This window comes from Babylonia areolata, chromosome 14 (genome assembly GCF_041734735.1).
Source record: "Babylonia areolata isolate BAREFJ2019XMU chromosome 14, ASM4173473v1, whole genome shotgun sequence".
Lineage (NCBI taxonomy): Eukaryota > Metazoa > Mollusca > Gastropoda > Neogastropoda > Buccinidae > Babylonia > Babylonia areolata.
This window is the reverse complement of record NC_134889.1, coordinates 13,288,094-13,312,838: the sequence shown is the minus strand read 5'-3', so window position 1 is coordinate 13,312,838 and position 24,745 is coordinate 13,288,094. Positions and strand designations below refer to the sequence as shown.

Below are 24,745 nucleotides of genomic sequence, written 5' to 3'. Positions count from 1 at the left end.
AAAATATAAAATGTATATGCGGTAAGCAAATAACTGTAAGTCATCTACTCATTCATTGTCCGAGCATAAGACAGTTACTTCCAAAAGATGTAGTTGATGACTTTTCTTCCAATATTTCATTAGCCACTGAAAAGATTTTGAATGATTATTCATTGCTTAGAATGTTTTCGGAAATTTTAAACTCCAGTCCAGTTGGTATCCTCCTTTGATGTGTTATAATTAATGTTGTTATTTATATTTACATTGTTATAGGTTAATACTTGTTGATATGCATATACATATTCTCCTTCCCATGACACCTCATTCAATACACACCACAATCTCTTTAGACCTTTTTCTTATAATATACTTTTCCTCTGTTACATAACATGAATTTTTTTTTTTTTTTTTTTTTTTTTTTACACTAATATTCACATGCATTCCCTTTCCTTTATCCACTTCTTTACTCCCTTCCGTCTAAAAACACTTATAGTGAATAGACGTTAAACTGAAGATAAAACACACACACACACGCATTACCGTGCACCTCCTCTACACCTCTCCTCCACACACTCATTTCTAGTCTAAGTATCGCAGCTTCCACGGCACACACACACACACACACACACACAAACACACACTCACAGAGATGAACACTTGTACAAGCACATATGAAAGCACAGTCAAATACATATAAACGTACATGAGCTCCAACACACACACACACACACACATTACCTTGCACCTCCTCTACCCCCTCCTCCACACACTCATTTCTAGTCTACGTATCGCAGCTTCCACGGCACACACACACACACACAAACACACACTCACAGAGATGAACACTTACTTGTACAAGCACACACACATACGCCCATATCTCCCACCCCCAACCCCACACACGTACACCAAACAGACAGGACTTGGATACTGAATGATTGTCAAAGAAACTGTTCTATAGCGAGCCACAACAGGGCAAGCGCTCCCATGGAGGACACGTTGAAGTCATCCCTGAAGGCCTTCAACATCAACTCAGACACATGGGAGCATGCAGCTGTGGACAGGTCCGCATGGCGTTCTGCCATCTTCACAGGTGTCTTGACCTGTGAAGCCACCGGGACATCTGTTGCCGAGCAGCGGAGACAGACGCGGAAAGCCCGAGCTTTGGAACCCCCAACTGCCGCCACCATCCCCTGTCCACACTGCCAGAGAACCTTCAGGGCACTGATTGGACTAACCAGCTATCAGCACACACACCGACCCCAACAACCCCAGCATCAGGATGACTAAGGTGGTCCTCATCGTGCTGACGGGCAAACACAGACCACCGCTCACGGTCTTCATGCAGGGCACAACATTCTGGAGAGTGTGGGATTCAATCTTGAACGCAGAGATCTCTCGCTTCCTGAGTGGACGTGTTACCACTGGGCCTTCTCTTCACTGGCGGTGTGACCTTGTCTCTGTCCCCTACCCCCTGTCCCCCCCATACCCCTCTCCACCACTCCCCCCCCCATACCCCTCTCCACCACTCCCCCCCCATACCCCTCTCCACCACTCCCCCCCCTATACCCCTCTCCACCACTCCCCCCCCCATACCCCTCTCCACCACTCCCCCCCATACCCCTCTCCACCCCCCACCCCCCATACCCCTCTCCACCACTCCCCTCCCATACCCCTCTCCACCATTCCCCCCCCCCATACCCCTCTCCACCACTCCCCCCCATACCCCTCTCCACCACTCCCCCCCCCCCATACCCCTCTCCACCACTCCCCCCATACCCCTCTCCACCACTCCCCCCCCATACCCCTATCCACCACTCCCCCCCCCATACCCCTCTCCACCACTCCCCCCCCCATACCCCTCTCCACCACTCCCCCCCCATACCCCTCTCCACCACTCCCCCCCCAATACCCCTCTCCACCACTCCACTCCCCCCCCCCATACCCCTCTCCACCACTCCCCCTCCCCCCCCCCCCACCCTCCACCCAGTACAGCTGGACTTTCAGGCTGTGTTGAACAGGCATGTTGTCGCCTGCCACCCCCTCCCCTCTCCCCACTCACAAGCTCCACCCACCCCTCTACACACACATCCCCCCACACTCGCACCCCCGGGCTGCAGGGTCAAGGCCGAATCGACCGTCATCCCCTCGGTATCCCAGTGTCAAGGAGGAGCTTCGGGAAGCTACACTGGTTCTTAGCTCATGGAGGAAAAGTCCTCACAATTTCTTGATAGAAATACACCAACTTATATGTTGTTTTTTTTAATAATTTTTTTTTTATACCTAATCCTGCTGGTAAATAAACAAGACAAAAACAAACAGAAGTACAAATAGGATGTATCGTCTGAGGCAATGATATAATTGGACATTTAAGGTAAGGATATAGCAGGACATTTCAGTTTTGCAGCTTTCTTTTTCTTCGGAAAACGAGTTAGCTTTGAATGAAATAAGTATGCCATGACCTGAAATGATTAATGATTCCGAGCGACATTTCATGTTCTGTTTTGTTTGTTTGTTTGTTTTTGTTTTTTGTTTTAGTGCTTTGTTGTTTTTTTCTTTGTTTATTTGTTTGCTTATATTTGTGTTTGTTTGGTTGGTGTAGTGCTGAACGTTGCCTTGAGAACACTCGGTCATTCTGAAATGGAAGGTGGACACGGACCACCTTTTGTCGGCTGATTTCTTCAGTTTGCACACTGGAGAGTTTGCTGATTTTTTTTTCATTGATTTTTAAAACACACACACACACACACACACACACACACACACACACACGCGCGCGCGTACACACACACACGAGGCGCACGCGCGCGCACGCACGCACGCACATGCACGCACATACATAAACATACACACGCACGCACATACATAAACACACACACGCACACGCACGCACAAACGTAAACACACGTACACACACACACACACACACACACACACACACACACACACAGATGCACACACACACACACATACACACCACACACACACACACACACACACACACACACACACACTAGTACGCACTTGCGCCCGTGCGCGTGTTCCTCATGCACTGACACACCGAATTATGCACTGCATCAATTCATGACAGGTCAAATCAGGCTCCTTGTCTCTTTTTTTGTTTTTCAGTATTTCATTTGGTTTGGTCCACCAATGGAACTGAAAGGTGCATTATTTTTGTTTTTGACAGGACTATGTTCTTGCCTGTATGCATTCCATTTTGTATTGTATTGTATTGTATTGTATTGTATTGTATTGTATTGTACTGATGTCACTCTTTGTCATTACAGATTTCTCTGCGTGAAATTCTGCCATTGTTGCCCTGTTCGTGCCGTCAGAGTCAGAGCGTTTTTTAGTTTTTTTCCCCAACATGCACAGTGCATACATCACTGGTGTTAGCTCTACCACGAATATTGACGCTGCAAGTTCAAGGTTATCATGTGGCAGAAATTCCACCTTCTCTATCTGTTCCTGTCACACCAATGCCAAGCCTAACTTAGGACAGGTTTAAAAGCTTTGCTCCAAACTAATAATATTTTCCACGTCTATTTTGGGGGGGACAGAAAAACACACTGGTTATCCACGGGAATGTTTTGCATTGATAAGTGCTGTGGAGTGAAGGAGTGACGTTCTTGCATCCACACCCAGTGTATTTCAGTTTGAAAAAGTGAAGTATCTTCCCTCACTTTGACAAATACATAATCAAAATGGACATTCCGGGTCTGTTCTGGCGAAGAGACTACGCCCATTGAACGTGACACTTTGCTTCTAATGATTTTTCAAGTGGTTTGAAATTTGGAAGTTTAGGGAGGCTGCCATCATGGTTAAGTCATACTGAGTTTGTTTCTCCTAGAAATAGTCTTTCAACAGAAACCGCCCACATCCATCACCATCAAGTTGATATGATGTCCATGTGTAGGATTGTGCTCTTTGTGATGTTGGCTCTGTGTGTATGTGTGTGTGTGTGTGTGTGTGTGTGTGTGTGTGTGTGTGTGGTGCGCGCTCACGCGCCTATGAATGAAGTGGTGGTGTGAGTATATGTATGTGTGTATGTGCGTGCGTGCGCGCGCGCGCGCGCGCGCGTGTGTGTGTGTCTGGGTGCGTGTGTATGCGTGAAGTGGTTTGTGTGTGTGTGTGTGTGTGTGTGTGTGTGTGTGTGTGTGTGTGTGTGTGTGTGTGTGTGTGTGTGTGTTATTGTGTATATGTATTTGTGCATTGAATAAACGATTGAAAAATAATTTCCTTGCACGTAATTTTTTTTTCCTGTACTGATAAGTACTGAAGCAACATTTTTGGATATATAGATTGTTATCGATCATTGTTCCTAAGATTTTATTATTGACAGCTTCTATTTTTTCGTTAGCAGTATCACAGACTGGTAAAGCTTTTGAAATCAATTTTAAGAGGATGGAGAGCTATATGTGATTCAAATGTGTCCATTTAACAAGAATACAGAAATTTTCTTGAATGGTCAAATGATTCCTCTGAGCATCAGCATCACTTGTACCCAATGTAATATCAGCAGAAAACATGACATATTGTTGTTTTTTTTTTAGAGATAATGGCAGATTGAGATATAATGAAATGATACAGGACCCATTACTGAACGAGAGAAAGAGAGGCTGATGGGCGAAACGGGACCGTCAAACTGTCAGGAGGCGTAGTACTCGCCAACAGTAGGCGAAATGGACCAGTTCCATTTAGAACACAACCTAATATCCTCTCTTTCACTACCGCAAAGTGCTCAGAACCCCTCCGTGCAAAAACAAAGTGAACAGAACAAGTACGATAACAACTGAAAGGGACCAAAAAAGTGTTCTGATCGGGCAAGGGAAGAGACTGTACTAAAACAGAAGGTACCTGACAGAATTAGTAGTTGTCTCCCGTAGACTACAGCTGTATTGTTTTTATTCGTCCACGCACCTCTTTCCTTGTTGGTTTGCTACTGTGCGATCCAAGTTGGAATGTTTTGTCTACGTTATTTTGTTTATGCTCATTTTCTACTGATTTGATTGAGCATTTTGTTTGTAACGTACGAATTAAATTTCTATTATCTGGTTATATCATCGGTTTACTTTTTTTCATTCGTATAAGTTTTACTTTATTTGGATAAAAGTAATGTGCTGTAGGAGCTTGTACTGTGTTAACGGTCAATGCTTTTTCTTTTTTTATTTGATCAAACTTTGTGTTTGCTGTGGATGAATAGTCTCTTTCTAATGCCACCATGTTATCAGTACACGTTTCCACTTTTCATCTTTTACGTTAGAGGTAGTCATGTATTCCTGTTACTTATTTCACTTTTTGGGGCCTGGTGAAAAATCGCCAACATATCCGGCGATTCCAACATTTTATGGCGTTCGACATTTCTGTTAGTTGTAACATAATCGTGAAGTTTGACAAAAGAGTATATGGTTCACCGTAAAGTTAAGGACCTTTTCATAAAAGCAGATATGTTTTCATGAAATGTTCCAAACAAAACAAAGCAAGAGATGATGTAAATTTTGCAGACTGCACATGCTGGCTTCTCGCTGAAAACGCAAAAGGCTGTTTTCGGCACTGGTTCAGTAGTGTACAGACGACAGCACCACCCGCTATTAGTGGCGCTCACTACACTGGCTGCAAACGCCGCTGTTTGCTGGGTGTTTAGCATCATTTCAACATGCCCCCTTGAACAAAATACCTGTGCAAAATAGTCCTTAATACTTTGTGAACCCTGTATTCAACTGACACGACTTCTCAAGTCACGAAGTGTTTTTTTTTTTCCAGCGTGCAGGTTGCAGCACACAATGATTTGGAAGAAACGTGCCGTGAAGGCAAAGATGCAGCAGTTGCGTCAGGGTATTTGTATTTCTCTTTTTTTGTCACAGCAGATTTCTCTGTGTGAAATTCGGGCTGCTCTCCCCAGGGAGAGCGCGTCGCTACACTGAGAGCGCCACCCATTTTTGTGTATTTTTCCCCGCGTGCAGTTTTATTTGCTTTTCCAATCGAAGTCGATTTTTCTACATAATTTTGCCAGGGACAACTCTTTGTTGCCTTGGGTTCTTTTACGTGCGCTACATGCATGTTGCACACGGGACCTCGGTTTATCGCCTCATCCGAATGACTATCGTCCAGACCACCACGCGAGGTCTTGTGGAGGGGGAGAAAATATTGGCGACTGAGCCGTGATTCGAACCAGTGCGCTGATTCTCTCGCTTCCTACGCGGACGCGTTACCTCTAGGCCATAACTCCTTTGAAATACTCAACACCGATGGAGAAGAGGAAGAACAAAAAGAATTGCAGCAGAAGCAGCAGCAACGGTAGAAGCCAATGCTATAATATTTTTCAATTCATCCATTTGGAAACTGCATGTGCATAGTAGCAGTGGTAGTAGAACCAGCAGCAGTAGAAGCAGCAACAGAAGCAAGGGTAGTAGTGGCAGTAGTAGCAACAGCAGCAGCAGCAGCAACAACAGCAGGAGTTGCCGCAACATTAGTAGTGGTAGTTGTGGTGGTGGTGGTAGTGGCAGCAGCAGCAACTATAGCAGTAGTTGTAGTCAGTATCAGCCATGGCAGTAATCGTAGTTGTAATTATCAGAAGCAAGAACAGAAGCGCGAAGAATTCTCAAAACGGCTGTGAGGGCCAGTTGTTCAGCTTCCAACTTTTGATTGTACTTTTGTTTTTGTTTATATTCACAAACATCTGCTTGTGTAAGAATATCACACACACACACACACACACACACACACAAGCGCGCGCGCACACACACACACACACACACAGACACACACACAAAACCACACACATTTTATGAAGAAAAACGACAACTTTACTAATTCCCGTTAATATTTCAATCAGAATCTTTCTCCATGTGACTTATTTAAATGAATGATCATCTCCATTCCAAAATAAAACTTATTATTATTAATTATTACCAAACACAATAACATCATGAAAATAAACAAAGGGTATCTGTAAAGAAAGAAAGAAAGAAAGAAGAAAAAAACCCACTCCACAAAAATCCATATCAACATCGTTACAAGTGTTGTTTCCAAGCATAGTATATAAAAGAACGACATATACAGGTATATATATAAGGTTTAAAAGGTTAAAGGTATAGGGTCCCATAGCCTTTCAGACACCGGGACAGCGATTTCACATCCACTGGGCCCAGTCCTCTCCTTCCGCTGTGCTCACCTTCCCCAAACACAGCCAGGAAACCCATTGACATGTGGGTGGAGTGAGAACAGTCGGAGTAAAGTGCCTTTCTCAGGGACAAAACGCCATGCCGAAACGGGGCCTCGAACTCAAGATCACTGGTGAACACTGGATCAGAAATCAAACGCTTACCCAATCGGCCATGGCGCCTGCTCTGCACACACGAAAAGACAACAACACTCCCCCACCCGTACCCTCCCCCGCTCAAAAAAAAAAAAAAAAAAAAAAAGCCAAGACGGCATTCACTCACACACTCTGGAACCTTCTGGTGGAATAATACTTAACAGATGGAATGTGACATTCCTGGAATGAGGGTGGGAAAAAAAAAAGAAATAAGTGCTTTGGTTCCGTACACTATGTTAATGCCATACAACAAACAGTGGAATGACACAGAAAGAAATCATGAAAACATCTGAATACAATAGAATATTTCAATGATACACTCATGACATGATAAAGACATTCAGGCATGCACAACGCTATGACATTACATTTGGAAAAAATAAAACAAATACATATTAATACATTTTAATGTTTTAGCAAAGAGTATTGAAACACACGATACACTTCTGTTTCCATATTGTCGGTAACTGCATCATTACATCATAATAGTACAAAAAAGTTACAATAAAACTTGATGTGTCAACGCTGATTTTCTATAAAAAAAATTTAAAAAACACCCCCCAAAAAAGACAAACTATTGAACGGTCGACTATATAAGTGACGAAAGACAAAAAGAAAAAAAAGAGAAAGAAAGAAAGAGAGAGAAAGAGAGAGAGAGACAGAGAGAGAGACAGAGAGAGAGACAGAGCTGCACTGAACTGAAATTGTTTAATATCATTAGCATAAATGCCAAAATAACATGGGGTTCACAATTTCATGGGTATTGTCAAAGAAAACTAAACATTAACAAAAACGAAGAACTGTCTCAGAGACTATTCTACACATGCAGACAACAGTCGAGAGAGATAGAGACAGACAGACAGACAGACAGACAGACGCAGACACAGAGTGAGGGCGGGCAGACAGGCAGATAGAAGGAGAGAGCGAGAAAGAGAGAGACAGTCATACAGACAGACAGACAGAGAGACAGACCAAGGACTCCAGACAGTTTCTTCACTTCAGGCCACGGCCTCTCCTGAAGGTTTAAAGGCCACCACCACTGGGGATGGACCCCACCTTCCAACAGCAGTAGGCGAAACGGGAATGGGGAAGGGCCAATCAGACCTTACCTACCCATCCACCCCCCCACCCCCACAGAGAAAGGATAATATGCCCCCCACCCCATCCCCCATATGGGGCCGCCCACCCGCCGCCTGTCGGTGGAGGGGGTCTACTTGGGGGGCAGGACGTTGTCCTTGTAGGCCCCCCTCATGTTGCCTGCCGGCCGGTAGTTGCAGACCACGATACACTTGCCCTTGCCCGTCTTGGCTTTGCCCACACCCAGCTCCTGACTGCCGCGCCACACCACCTGGGTGAAGTGACCTGAAACAACGTGCACAGCCAGTCAGTCTGGGTGCTGGCACTTGTGTTCAAGTCTGCACGTACATCACCAATAAATAAATAAATAAATAAATAAATGAATAAATGAACAGATAAACACATAAACAAATGAATATATAGATAAATACATAAACAGATGAGCAAATAGATAAATGAATGAATAAATGAATATAAGAATGCATGAAAATAGATATAATTAACAAATACTAACAATGCAGGCAGAGAGACGGGAAGACAGACAGACAGACAGACGGACATGCGGTGATGTTTGGAAAGACAGACAGATGGAGAGACAGACAGACGGAGACAGGCAAACATGCAGACAGACAGACTGAGTGACAGACAAACAGACACACAGACAGACGGACGGACGGAGACAGACAGACGGACGGACAGAGAGACAGTCAGACAGACTGAGACACAGACAGACAGACAGACGGAGAAACAGTCAGACAGACTGACAGACAGACAGACAAACAGACGGAGAGACAGGCAGGCAGGCAGACAGGCAGGCAGACGGAGAGACAGACAGGCAGAGAAACAGACAGATGGACAGACAGGCAGACGTGTGCAGGGAAACAAGCAGACGGAGGGAGACAGACAGACAGACAGACAAAGTAGCGAGGAGACTGACCACTGCCCATGGACCCATCAGACTGGAAGTTGTGTTTCTTGATCTCCTCGTACCACTGATCCACCACTTGCTCACCTGTCACACACACACACACACGTTGATACAAAACAAAAGAGAAAGAAAACATATTCACCCACACGCAAGACACACTAAAGAATCTTTAAAAACAATCAATGGAAATGGACCACTTTACAATAATGATAGAATTGACAACAATAATTATCATTAAAAAAACTCAAAATAATCAGTGAAAAACAAGAAAGCAAAGGAAATCAATACGAAGATCATCATCATAATACCAACAACGACAATATTTATCGCTTCCCCCATCCCCATGAAAGAAAACAAAACTATAACAATGATGACAGTAATACATAAACAAACTAACAAATGAACAAAAACAAACAAACACATAAATAGATTAATTAATTAATTAATTAATTAATCAATTTTTTTTTTAAATCTATACATACATACATAGACCAGGTGATTGCTCACCAGTATAGTCGGCTCCAGCGCTGGACCATCTGCAGGCGATGTTCTCCCCCACCCGCTTTCCGCCGATGGTGCAGGGACTGTGTTCGAACCTGCAGCAGTCCACGGCACCACAGTTCAGGGTGCAACGCATGCGTCACACTGCATCGTCAGGTATAAAGGATGAAGGCACCCAAGATTTGTGTTATCAGGCTTAAAGGATGAAGGTGCCTAAGCTTTGTGTTATCAGGCTTAAAGGATGAAGGTACCTAAGCTGTGTTATCAGGTTTAAATGGTGAAGGTGCCTAAGCTTTGTGTTATCAGGTTTAAATGGTGAAGGTGCCTAAGCTTTGTGTTATCAGGTTTAAAGGATGAAGGTACCTAAGCTGTGTTATCAGGTTTAAAGGATGAAGGTACCTAAGCTTTGTGTTATCAGGCTTAAAGGATGAAGGTGCCTAAGCTTTGTGTTATCAGGCTTAAAGGATGAAGGTACCTAAGCTTTGTGTTATCAGGCTTAAAGGATGAAGGCACCCAAGATTTGTGTTATCAGGCTTGAAGGATGAAGGTGCCTAAGCTTTGTGTTATCAGGTTTAAATGGTGAAGGTGCCTAAGCTTTGTGTTATCAGGCTTAAAGGATGAAGGTGCCTAAGCTTTGTGTTATCAGGTTTAAAGGATGAAGGTGCCTAAGCTTTGTGTTATCAGGTTTAAAGGATGAAGGTGCCTAAGCTTTGTGTTATTAGGTTTAAATGGTGAAGGTGCCTAAGCTTTGTGTTATCAGGTTTAAAGGATGAAGGTGCCTAAGCTTTGTGTTATCAGGTTTAAAGGATGAAGGTGCCTAAGCTTTGTGTTATCAAGTTTAAAGGATGAAGGAGCCTAAGCTTTGTGTTATCAGGTTTAAAGGATGAAGGTGCCTAAGCTTTGTGTTATCAGGCTTAAAGGATGAAGGTGCCTAAGCTTTGTGTTATCAGGTTTAAAGGATGAAGGTGCCTAAGCTTTGTGTTATCAGGTTTAAAGGATGAAGGTGCCTAAGCTTTGTGTTATCAGGTTTAAAGGATGAAGGTGCTTAAGCTTTGTGCTATTAGGTTTAAAGGAAGAAGGTGCCTAAGCTTTGTGCTGTTAGGTTTAAAGGAAGAAGGTGCCTAAGCTTTGTGTTGTTAGGTTTAAAGGAAGAAGGTGCCTAAGATTTGTGTTGTCAGGTTTAAAGGAAGAAGATGCCTACGCTTTGTGTCGTCGAGTTTGAAGGAAGAAGATGCCTAAGCTTTGTGTCGTCGGGTTTAAAGGAAGAAGGTGCCTAAGCTTTGTGTCGTTGGGTTTAAAGGATGGAGGTGCCTAAGCTTTGTATCGTCAGGTTTAAAGAATAAGGTGCCTAAGCTTTGTGTCGTCAGGTTTAAAGGATAATATGCCTTAGCTTTGTGTCGTCAGGTTTAAAGGAAGAAGGTGCCTAAGCTTTGAGTCGTCAGGTTTAAAGGATGAAGGTGCCTAAGCTTTGTGTCGTTGGGTTTAAATGATGAAGGTGCCTAAGCTTTGTGTCATCAGGTTTAAAGGATGAAGGTGCCTAAGCTTTGAGTCGTCAGGTTTAAAGAATAAGGTGCCCAAGATTTGTGTCGTCAGGTTTAAAGGATAAGGTACCTTACCTTTGTGTTGTTAGGTTTAAAGGATAAAGTGCCTAAGCTTTGTGTCGTTAGGTTTAAAGGATAATGTGGCTTAGCTTTGTGTTTTAGGTTTAAAGGATAATGTGGCTTAGCTTTGTGTTATCAGGTTTAAAGGATGAAGGTGTCTAAGCTTTGTGTTATCAGGGTTGAAGGATGAAGGTGCCTAAGTTTGAAGGTGCAAAAGCTTTGTGTTATCAGGTTTAAAGAATGAAGGTTCCTACGCTTTGTGTTGTTAAGTTTAAAAAAAGAAGGTTCCTTAACTTTGTGTTGTTAAGTTTAAAGAAAGAAGGTGCCTAAACTTTGTGTCATCAGGTTTAAAGGAAGAAAGTGCCTAAGCTCTGTGTCGTTAGTTTTAAAGGATAATGTGCCTAAGCTCTGTGTCGTCAGGTTTAAAGGATGAAGGTGCCTAAGCTTTGTGTCGTCAGCTTTAGAGGATAAGGTGCCTAAGCTTTGTGTCATCAGGTTTAAAGGAAAATGATGCCTATGTTTTGTGTCGTCAGGTTTAAAGGAAGAAGGTGCCTAAGCTTTGTGTCGTCAGGTTTAAAGGATGAAGGTGCCTAAGCTTTGTGTTGTTAGGTTTAAAGGATAAGGTGCCTAAGCTTTGTGTCGTCAGGTTTAAAGGAAGAAGGTGCCTAAGCTTTGTGTTGTTAGGTTTAAAGGATATGGTGCCTAAGCTTTGTGTTGTTAGGTTTAAAGGAAGAGGGTGCCTAAGCTTTGTGTCGTCAGGTTTAAAGGATAATGTGCCTAAGCTTTGTGTTGTTAGGTTTAAAGGAAGAAGGTGCTTAAGCTTTGTGTTGTATGATATAAGGGTAAAAAGTTACACAATAGTCTTTCAGTGCTGAAGGCGCAGTGAATTCATGTGATCCAGTGTCCAGGGCTCGGCACAGAAACACGGGGCCCAGTCCTCCTTTCGTCCTTTTTCATCCTCCCCCAGCCGACGTCAGGAACTCATTCACAATGCCCGTGGAGTGAGAAAAACCGGAAGCTACGTGTCTTTCCCAAGGACACAACACCATGCTGAATCGGGGAATCGATCCCTGATGACGGGTGATCACTGCGTCAGAAGTCCAACGGCTAACTGTTTCTGCCACGGCGTATGCCCACTGTTTATTTGCCTTATAAGCATTGGTTCCTGCTGCGTTAGACACCTGTGTTGTATTTGCTTCATAAACACTGCTTCTTGCTATGTTACACACTGTGTTGTATTTACCCTAAAATCACCGTTTACTGCTGTGTTCGAAATCCTGTTGCATTTGCCTTATAAACATTGTTTTCAGCTATGTCAGACACTGTTGTATTTGCCTTATAAACACACTTTGCTGGTGTGTTACACACTGTTGTATTTATCTTATAAACATTGTTTCCTGATGTGTTACACACTGTTGTGTTTGCCTTATAAACGTTGTTTCCTGCTGTTTTACACACTGTTGTGTTTGCCTTATAAACATTGTTTCCTGATGTGTTACACACTGTTGTATTTGCCTTATAAACATTGTTTCCTGCTGTGTTAGACACTGTTGTATTTGCCTTATATACATTGTTTCCTGTTGTTTTACACACTGTTGTGTTTACCTTCTATACTTTGTTTCCTGCTGTGTTACACACTGTTGTATTTGCCTTATATACATTGCTTCCTGCTGTTTTACACACTGTTGTGTTTACCCTTCTATACATTGTTTCCTGATTATTACACACTGTTGTACTTGCCTTGTGAACGCTGTTTCTCATTGTGTTGCACAGTGGACGCACGTCAATGTTTCCTGGTATGTTTATACACTGTTATTCAGCTTTATAACTATTGTTTCCGTGTATGTTACACATTGTGTTGCATAACGATTGATTCATGCTGTGTTACACATAGTTGTACATTTGCCCTATCAACTTCTTTCCTGTCTTGTATGATGTCTGGTATTTGCCTTGTAAACACTGTTTCATTCTGTGCTGTATTTGCCTCTCGAATTTTGTTTCCCACTGTTTTGCGAGGTAAAATTCTCGACAGGATCTCCCAAATCGGATACGTTTAAATGGTAAATTTCAACAGAATGCAGTTCACGGAAGACTGCCATTAGTGAAGCATCCTGATTGGCAGTCTGTGATAGTGTGTGTGTGTGTGTGTGTGTGTGTGCGCGCGCGTGTGTGTGTGTGTGTGTGTGTGTGTGTGTGTTTTCCAGAGAGCTATCAACTACCCCACCCACTCACACCCAACCAACCTCTCACGCTAACTCATCACTGGTGGAGCTCTCTGCTCTACCCATAATACTCACGAGTCAGTGGACGCCAGGTGCTCTGCCCATTTCTGCGCGTGCTCGGACAGATCGCTAGCCAATGAGAGGGCCGGGGAGCCGTGGAGCGCGCGCTTCGTGTTGTGCGCCTTGAGGCAGTCCTTGTGGAAGTCGGTCATTTTCTGCGGTTTGCACGTGGTCTTGCCTGCTGCTGCTGCGGCCTTCTTGTCTCTGGAGGCGCTGTTCCTTTCTGGGGATGAGTCGCTGGAACTGCTGCCGCTTTTCTGCGATCAATGGAAAGATGGAGGGGTGAGAGAGAGAGAGAGAGAGAGAGAGAGAGAGAGAGACGCAGTGATCGAATATGGTCCAGTCACTACAAAAAGAGAGGACAAAGGGTCCATCTTTATTCATGTTGGCCTGTCTGTGTGTATTCCAAGCAAATACGCGTAATTTGTTGATAATTTTTACATTTCCTGGACAAGATAATGTTTTACTCAGTTTAGCTGTGTGTTTTCTTTTTAATATCAGAATTCACTACATTTAAATTAGAGTCAAGGCTCCAAGAAGTTGACCGTTGTTGTCGTCCAGTAATTGTCCAGACAGTCCCAGGCACGAACATAGAACAAGGAGAATCCAAGCATTACCAACAACGAAACAGAAAAAAAACACTGAACACTTCATCGAGAAGTACCACTGTCCTCCATGATCACTGTGGCAATGGGAACCGTTGTGCCCGATGGGTCCCTCATGAACATGATGATAAAAACAGATGGAAAAGGCTGACGGAGCACACACGTGCTCCAAAAATGTTGCGGAGAAAGATGAAATCGCGTTTGGGGCAGTGCAACTGGAGACGTTTATTTCAGTGTGATCCCGAAATAAAGCAACAGTCAGCGGTCTGGGTTTTTCAGGTAAGAATCCACCTGTACAAATTCAAAAGATCCAGAAGTGCAGGTGTGTTTGCTTTTGCTCTGTTTTGTTTTCAAAATCTGGCCATGTAGCCGCCATTCCACTTCAGAACGGAAAGCCAGTGACTTCAAACTGCTATGTCAAGCACTGCCTACCTGAAGTGTCTGAGGCATGGTGCTGGCAGTGTCCCCGCACTGGAACCTGGGGTTTCCTGCTGCACCATGACAATGCCAGTGTGCACACTGCATCAGCAACTCTTCACTTTAAAGTGGAAAGTGGTGAATAGCTGGTCACATATCGCCCATAATGCCCCAGTTCTGCTCCCTTGTGAATGGCGTCTGTTGCTATTGGTCAGGTGACAGCTGAGGGGAAAGCAGTTCTAGAGAACTGAAGGTGCGCGAGCTTTCTTCGAGAGCGTCACTTTGAATACATCCAGGCCTAAATCACTGTCATCGGGTGCCATGGACACGTGTTTTCAAAGAATGGAAAAATGCGTGAAAGCTGAAGGAGAGTATATCGAAAAGCTGGAATAGTCATTACATCAGAAAGTATGTCAAAACAGGTGCATTCAGATGCTTTACCAAGAGCTCTCCCATTCGTATGTAGCTGAGATTCATGCATTAAAAAAAGACACCAAAAAATCACACAAAAAACTATAAAAAAAACCCAAACGAAGGCCCCATGGCCTTTTTACGGTGGTAAGGGCAGTAAATTCATGTTCACTGTCTACGGCTCGGCGTAAGATGTCGGGGCCCAGTCCTCCACTTCCAACGCTTTCACGTTCCCCAGCCAAAATCGGGTATCCATTCACATTTGGGTGAAGTGAGGAAAATCGGATCAAAGTGTCTTTCCAAGGGCACAACACCACCCAAAACGGGGCCTCGAACCCTGAACACTGGTGATCACTGGATCACGGCGATCCCATGCACACTGAATACATATCACAGAATCCAGGGTTACTGGGTGGATTTTCTCCACCTCGAATACTAGAAAACTGCAGATCTATTTTTCTCTGTCACCAACCCTCCACAACACGCGCGTACACGCAAACACATACATACATACGCACTGAAACAAACGCACATGACAATAATCCATACCTTCCATTATTGTCACATGCACCCCCCTCCCCAACCTTACCCCCCTCGCTGCCCCCGCCCATCTCTCTCGCCCTCACAATTCTCTTTGCATCTATTCCCCTCTCCTCAATAAAACATTTGTTCATTGTTCATTCCTATCTCTCTCACACTCTATCGTTTGTCACACAGCCCAAACACACACGCATGCACTGATGAACACACACACACACACACACATACACACACACACACACACACATGTATATATACCTACCTACACACCTACACATCCCCGTCAACTCTCCCCTGCACCAGTGCATTCATGGTCTCAGACTGACACACGATCCAGAGTACCACAGTCACAAACACACACACACACACACACACACTGGTAACACTTGTGGCAAATCATTGGCACGAAGTGACCATACTCTTCGGCCGTTTCCATGGCAACGCGAACAGAACAGAGTCAGTATTGATCACAGTTGGTCACTTGGTTCACTTGGCCGCTACCATTCACACGTGACCGGGTGTGTCTTGTTGTCAACACGTTTAGTATTCCACATGTAACTGGACGATAAATGTGCATTATTGTGAACACACCTTATTTACATTTGGGAAAAATATTGACATCATCCCCAAGTGATTACAAGTGTTGGGAATACGCCTAAACTGTATTTAGAAAGAAAAAAAACCCATACAGTTCTAGTGTGTATACATATAATAAACAACAATGAATCTTTTATATGATGCTAAATAAATACGGGGTTTTGTTGTTGTTGTTTTGACAGGAGCGGTGGTCGAATAGTCAGAGCGCTGGATTATCGCCTGAGTTTCCTGAGTTCGGTCCCCGGCACACCTGGTGGGTTAAGGGTGGAGATTGTTTTGTTCCAATCTCCCAGGTCAGCATATGTGCAGACCTGCCAGTGCCTGAACCACCTTCGTGTGTATACGCACACATCAGATACGTACGTTAGAGATCCTGCATGTAATCCATGTCAGCGTTCGATGGGTTTTGAAAAGAAACACTCATCATGCACACACCCCAAAACGGAGCATGGCTGCCTACATGGCAGGGGAAAAACAGAAAGGCCATATACGTAAAACGTTCCGCGCGCGCGCGCGCGTGTGTGTGTGTGACTAAAACCTGATTGAATGACACAGGAAACGAATGTTGAACGGCGAAAAGCCGCTCTCAGTCGTCTGTACCCAGGGAAGCAGCCTACTGTGCAAATGACACCGTGTTCGTAAGCACTAAGGGCTTGGTCTCTGACCGTGGATATGTGCAATGAAAGTATCCATATAATCATCATCATCATCATCATCACCATTATCATCCAAATGTATCTGTCAACCTACCAGGTGGCATGACCACTGTAAGTGCAACGCCTTCTTCCAAGTTTTGTATCGGTTGCAAGAAATGTGTAAAACAACAAAATCAGAAAGAAAAAAAAAACGCGACGACGATGAAGAGAAGGTCGGAAAGGAAAACGACAGAAGAAGAGTCGGGTAGGAAAAAATGAAGAGGAAAAGAAAGAAAAAAACGAGAAAGCGAAAGAACAGAAGAATGGAAGAAGAAGGAAGACGAAGACAGAATGATATGAAGACGACAGAAGTCACAAAAACGGGGAAACGAAAAGAACAAAGGAGAAATAAGAAAAGTGTAAATAAATATATGAACAAATAAAGAGAAAGAAGGAAAGAGGTGCACAAAAGATTAAGAAGAAGACGACGAAATAAAACAACGACAACCACAGCACCACCACTACTAACAACAACAGGTCAATACCCGATGTCTCCGGGCCTCAGTTTCAGATCCCTCTCTCTCTCCCTGTGCTACGAGTGACCACCGCACCAGAGAACTACCAACCCTGATCAAACGGCCATACAGGTACTGAGCAAGAATCAAGTCTCCTCTCCTCGCAGCCTATATACCCACTTAATTTCTTCCCCTGGCCCTTGCCAAGTCAAACCGCCCGCGGGTCACAGCGGAACGCCATTTTCTATGGTCGGATGACCAAGGCGATACCTACCGCTTCGTACCGAACACTCAGCCCCACCTATTTTACAAAGGCATTAGACAGCGCGCACATCAGATCTTTGTGAAACAATATGTTGATCTATGGACACTGTACACAAACTGTTTAAACAACAACAACAACAACAAAACAAAACAAAAAACAACTTTACAGCAAGTGTGTATGGGCCGAAACTGAATATTCTTGCAGGAAAGAAATCATTACATGAGTAAGTCAGGGACGTCCACTGCGACCTGGCTGGCTGTTTGATTTTGCAATCGACTTGCTGCAGAGTTAATTACATCACAGGGGAAAAGAGGTCTAATGGACTGGGGACAAACCAGTCTGGCTTTGTGTTTTGCTGATGATACTAGCCATGAACAGCTGTCTGCAAATTATGTCCGGTGACTGCAACTTTGTCACTGACGTGTGGAGAACACTGACCCACCTAAAATTTTGTCGTAGATATCCAAAACAACACAGTGACAGGGACGGCCCCAGTGAACGAACGATTTTGCTCATGTCCACGACATCATCTGAAATCGGGTAAAGCAATAAAGAACTATTGTTCTAGAAAAGCTTTAATATGCCTGTTGCTAACTTTTCACGATTTGGACTGACGAGAAACTATTCATCTCTCTCTCTCTCTCTCTCTCTCTCTCTCTCTCTCTCCACACACACACACATATATATAAATAAATATATAAATATATATTGAGAGAGAGACACACACACACATACACACACACACACACATATATATATATATATATATGTATATATATATATGGAGAGGGAGAGAGAGAGAGAGAGAGACAGAGCGAGAGAGAGATATGTATATATGTATGTATGTATGTATGTAGACAGACAGAGTGAGAGTCGTGTAGTGTGGGAAAACCAGGAGTGGTCTCGATCAGTTCTGAGTGCCACCCTCGCACAACAATACAGGGCGGTGGTGGTGGACGTGGTGGTGGTGGTGCCTTGGCATACCGCCCTGTATTCCGTGTGTGTGTGTGTGTGTGTGTGTGTGTGTGTGTGGCGGTCCGCTTCTGACTTACCCAACACTTGTCCATGGGGAGAGGGCACAGTGACCTTTTCCTGCTAGTTTCTGTTTCTCTGTCTGTCTGACTGTCTCCCACTCTTTCCCTCTCTTACAAACATAAAAATTATACCTAACTACCTGTCTATACATACATATGCAAGCACGGACACACAAACGCGCACACACACATACGCAGACACATTTGCACGCACATACACATGCACACATATAAACACATGCATACATACACACAGAAACAAATACACATGCGTGCGCGTACGCAAACACACACACACACACACACACACACACACACACACACACACACACACACACACAGGTGCACGATTTGATGGTTTGGTGTTGTCCTTCCTTTAAAATGAGATTCTATTTGATTCTATTTTCTATTCATAGTTCTCTTCTGTTCACAGTTTTCTCTCTCTTTCCCCTGTCTCTTTAACTCCAGCTGCCACCTGTTCTTTTAATTGATGGTCCTTTCACCTGAGGCGCCGTGACACAATGGGTCAGGCGATGGGTCACCAGTGATCACAGTTCCAGGCCCCTCTTGTGTCCTCGGGAAAGACATTACTCTCCTATTTTCCTCACCCTAGCCAGGTGTGCACGGGTACCTGAAGGAGACAGAGGATTGGCCTCTCTGTGCCTGGCCCGGGACACAGTGGATATGGATTCACAGTCACCATAGCTGTGAAAGGCTGTGGGGCCGGGACCCTGTACCCTTTGATGGCCACAGCTAGCTTGGTTTGAGTGTCTTCTTCCTGACCAGGTTTTACTGTCACAGACTAACGTGACTGACCATACACACAGACAGGGAAACAGAGAGGCAGACAGAGAAAGGGAGGAAATGAGAGAGAGGGAGAGAGAGAGAGGGGGGTGAGGGGTGCGGGGGGAAGGGGGAAGAAAGAGAGGGGGGGTGTCAAAGACAGACAGAGAACAGCCCAATTTTCTACACGCAAAAATCGCAACACCTTGAAGATTTGATTGAGGTGGTTAGAACTTGATATGATTTTGTTCGGATTTTTCAATATTATAAATCAACTGGTGATAAAAACCCTCTCATTTTTGGCTCGTGAGTCTATGTAATAACGCGGTGTTCCGGTTGTCTGTGTGTCCGTGTGTGTGTCTGTGTGGGTCCGTGGTAAACGTTTACAATTTTTTTCTGAAAATGCCATTGTGTATTATACTCAGTGTGAAGGTCTTACAGAGTGTACATTCGCCTAAGTGGTCTTAAGTCAGAAATATACCGTAGCGCATTTCCTTTCATTGATATTGAGAGCATGCACGGCATCGCATTGATAGTTTGCAAGAAAATGTGAAAAGGGGCGAAGGACGCTGATGGATTTTATTCACAGAGTGATTTGTTCATAGGCCTCGTCACTTACTGCATAACATCCATGAATGACCATTAAAATCAGCGGTGTTCTTGCAGTTTGCCCAGCTGGGTTCGGAGAATACAGTTACAGTCAACTAGCACAGCACAGGGTATTTTTCCGGTATGAATTTCCGTTCACAGTCAACTTCCACGACCATTTTGAAGAAATAAATCCACAGTGTGCGTTTTCACGGATTCTGACGATGAGCTGCCTTTTTTGGCGTTCATGCTGAAGATACTGTGCTAAGAGGGGTTCGAACAGCCTTGAATATTACAGTCAGTTACTTTAGCATTGCGCATACTTCAGGTCACCTGGACCTGAGTCACGAAGCAGACATTACGATCTAAATTTATGTCTGACCCACCGAACATTATTTGTCGCAAGACTTGGATTTGTCCAGAGCGCTTATCATGTATTGTAGCCCGAAAATGTGTTTGGTAGTTTTCATCGGTTTATCGACGCTGAAAAGTGATAAAGACGGAACGTTTGAAATTTTAACAGATCCATATGAAGATCGTAAAACAATGAAATGCCGGTAGAAGTGGGTTTCTTCAAGATATAATTGCTCAATTTCCAGCACACGCAACTTTCAGTTTGACAAACATCGTTTCTGATGGTCAGCAAATGCATGATTCAGATCATCACGCACTGTCAACCACCACCATCTCCATCGTCAGCATTTTCTGTTTTATGTTGTTGTTCTGAGATTCACACGCGAGGCATGAAGGGTTTGCCCCATGTTCTCATCTGATTAAAGAACATCACTTCTGGTACTGACAAAAGTTTCGTTCATGAGGGTCAGACTCTTTCTTTTTTCCAAACGTCGACAATATTTAGGCAGATAGATCAAATTAATGTTGATTCCAAGTTGTACATGTGTACCATAGCCTGCTTAACAATGCCAACAATTTTGGATGAAATCTGATAATCAGATTGTCAGTGAGCTGCAGTTTCCATTGTGTGTTCCTGCATAAAATTGCGTCATTGGATTGTTTGTGCTTCGTTTTATGTTTCTTCCCCATTGCATCGAAGGTCATTTTTTTCTCTTTAACATCATCACCCTAACATTTTCATGTAACGTATTACAGCGAAAATATAACTTATGACAAATTTGTTAATTTCAGTATAAGCATAACAATAGTTTGCAAGGGTATTTTAAAAGTAAATAACAGCAACATAAACAAACAAAAGAAAAGGACCAACAACATCAACAATAGCAAAAAAGGATTAACACTTATATGACACATCGATTCCTAACTGGCTGCACACATTTGATAGTCAGATTACGTGGATCACAGGAGACATCAGAGAACTGCAACAGCCCCATTAACACAAAGGTGATATATGGTGATGGTGATCTAATTATTGTAATCAGAATCAATCTGTTTGATAATTGTGTCAAGTTATTATGTACAACACACTTCTTTTTATGTTTGTATCGTTTGTGTTTTGCCACTTTTTGTTGGTTGAAAACTAATGTTTTCATGTTTGTATCAATTGTGTTTTGCCAATTTTTTGTTGATTGAAAATTGATATGCTTTCATGTTCATGCCATTTGTGTTTTGCCACTGTTTGTTGATTGAAAATTAACGTGTTTTCATGTTATGTCATTTGTATTTTGTCACTTTCTTGTTGATTGAAAACTGATATGTTTTCGAATCTTACTGTTTCATGTACTCCCTGTGGTTTTAGAAATTCTTCCTCCTGTCTTGTCCAAAATATAACGCTGACAAAGTCGTCACCACGGTTTTAGAACAAAGTCTTGTCAACCGTTTCCAAGAACCCAAATCTTTGATAAGCTTATACAAACAAGCTAATCATCGATCATGTTCAATCCAAATCGCTTTTACTTTGACACGTCCAAACGTTCCATTATCGTCTAACTTGTTCTTTTCTTCTTTTTTTTTCAAACCTCTGGCATTTCTAGAATATGACACTGGGGAGGAACAATCATCACAATAATCTTTGGACTGTTACTCGGTGGAAATAAAATATGATACGCTGTTTTTGAACGGTCAATGTGTGGCAAAATATTAACACACACACACGCACGCACGCACGCACGCATACACACACACACACACATACACATGCGCACATGCTTTTTACCTTCGACTTCCAGAAAGGCTTTTTGCTCTTCTCCTTGCTTCCAGTCCCCTGCTGCTCTTGGTCCCGGAGTGTCAGGCGACCAACATCAGTCTGCAGACAGAGGGGAAAATGGTGGAACTATCACACACAGCCCAGTCAGCCAGTCAGCTGTAATACCTTCAGTAATGGAAACCGGCAGATGGCCAACAGTGACAGCTGGTTAACCATGGTCCACACAGTTAAGGACCACTGGAAGCACTTCTCATAACCACATGTCCTTTTTCACTTCCATGTTTGTTTTACAATAACACACCACACACAACTATCGGTTATGAACCACGTAATTATTGTATATTTTTGGGCGAGACATCGTTTTTTCAAACACCTTCTATCAGGCTGTATGTAGTGTACGTGTGCCTGAAGCAACCATTAGTGTATTCCGTGATACGTCATGCTGTGACAGACGATAGGAAGACTGCATAATTTGAAACAACACTCGATTTTCTTTCGTTTGTAAGGCATCTTTTGGAAACATTCCTGCTTAACGTGTTAGGAAAACATACCTACTTTTATGAAGCGGTATTTAACTGTTTGTGAAGTGTGTATATTAGCTACTGCAGCTCTTATGGCTGAACTACTGGCAAACGTTCATGTACATGTGGAGGCCTGTCCACAGGTCATGCACGCATGCTCATAAATAGTTCATCAGGGATTGAATTGGCTCGTGTTTGCGGCGACACCACTTGATATGACATGCTGACCAGTCAACCAACCAGAGACATGTGTGGGATCACGTGCGCCCTTGCCTTTTTTTTATTATTATTAATTTTCTTTTTAGGGGGTGGGGGTAGAGTTGACGGGAGGTCAGTGGACAGGGATGGGGGATTTGAGAGTGTTCGGTATTGTGTAACGGGGATGTGATGGTTGTATGTGTGTGTGTTTGTACGTGCGTGAATGTGTGTGTGTGTGTGTGTGTGTGTGTGTGTGTGTGTGTGAACTCAGAATTCCTTTAATTGTCGTAAAGCCCATCAGGGGAATTATGGACACTAAAAACTAAACACAACAAACAAATTAAAGTAAAAGCAGTAAGTTGTGAGCACATGCAGGATATTCCACAAGACATAGTTGCGGATTGCGAACTTCAAAGCACTCATATGTATATTTTGCCAGTTCTGGTTGGAAATAACTTTGTGGCAACAGAGAATTCGGCGTTTGAATTAATATGTTGCCAATACCATCTGGCCAATGATTCGAAGACTGGGAATTAACTGTCACAAGTAGGCGAGATCTCAAGTCAGTGTACGCACTACAATTGTCCAGAAAATGCAGTTCATCCTCTGTAACTCCACATGCTTTACATAGCCTAGTTGAGTTGTAGTGACGCCCTCGCTCAATTTCATGTGCACTTATTCGCAACTGACATAGTGCTCCTTTATGTTGAGAATTTTTTAAGCTGATCAGGTAAGGTTGTAATTTATAAGTATTTGCAATTTTGCAATAAAAGGACAGCCTTGAAATGGTCCCGTTCTTTGTGCTGTTCGAAACTTGAACATAGTTATCCTGTAGTTTATTCATGACAGAATATTTTAGTCGCTTTGTTGATTGTGTCTTGGTTCTCCCACACGAGGGACTGTCCAATTGAAACCAGTATCCTTTCGATAAAATTAAGCCAAGGAACTTTTTCCAGTGAATCAGTCACTAACATATCATCATATGCTTGCTTTAAATAGCTAACTTCTTTTGAATCTATGATGTGCACCCAGAATGATATTACCTGACACATTGCGGTCAGAGAAATTGGGTATCTGCCTAGATCTAACAGGACTGGTAACTTAAGATCTTTTGCGTACGCCCAGTGGGATCCTACAGAATATGACATGTACATTTTCTGATGGGCATTTTGTAGAGAGAAAGGCATTAAATTGGTTAAACAGGACAGAGGGTGTGGAGGAGTTTGTCGCAGATTGATTGAATGGAAACCACACTTCAGCGCCGTAACTGAGAATTGGGGTGACTAAAGTGTCAATCGGTTGCGTCATCACATCCAACTTTACTTCTTTCCCTCGTGCACTGTGTTTCAGAGCATGCGCTGCTTTGTTTCCTTGTTTGGCTGAGTGGTCTTCAGCAAAGTGAAAATTTCCACTCTTATGAAAAACAACTCCCAAGTGTTTTTATCTATCCGCCGTTTCGATGCAGTCATCGCTACATGAAAGCACTGCTATTTTGGGGTCTTTTTTTCTTTCTTTCTTTTTTTTTTTTTTTTTTAAATGAAAATTACGACTTTAGTTTCGTCCCTGTTGATTTTGAGCCCCCACAGCAGACAGTATTCATGTAGCTGGTCCATTTTGATTTGTAGTCCTACTTTCGTTGTCGACAGCATCACAATGTCATCCGCGTATAACAGATAAGGAATTTGAGTCTTGGTTGTTTCGTTAATGTATGGTGAGGTGTCATCGTGTCATTATGTCATTAATCAAAATATTACATAGCGTGGGGCTAATAATATTTCCTTGAAGCACTCCAATTTTGTTTAGTTTCAAAAGAAGTGCATGCCAT

General features: G+C 43.3%; 1 protein-coding gene across 6 annotated transcripts in view; it reads right to left on the bottom strand.

The window, feature by feature from the left end:
• Positions 1–6,779: 6,779 nt before the first annotated feature.
• The window catches only part of LOC143289835 (uncharacterized), a 68,556-nt gene continuing 50,590 nt past the window's right edge, over positions 6,780–24,745 (bottom strand). For all 6 annotated transcript variants that reach the window (XM_076599012.1, XM_076599013.1, XM_076599014.1 and 3 more), the window contains 5 exons: positions 22,211–22,300; positions 13,705–13,946; positions 9,813–9,901; positions 9,315–9,389; positions 6,780–8,662 (listed from right to left, as the gene is read on the bottom strand). In XM_076599012.1, the coding sequence (XP_076455127.1) occupies positions 8,511–8,662; positions 9,315–9,389; positions 9,813–9,901; positions 13,705–13,946; positions 22,211–22,300 (648 nt within the window). In that variant the 3' untranslated portion in view covers positions 6,780–8,510. The remainder of the gene's footprint in view (positions 8,663–9,314; positions 9,390–9,812; positions 9,902–13,704; positions 13,947–22,210; positions 22,301–24,745) is intronic.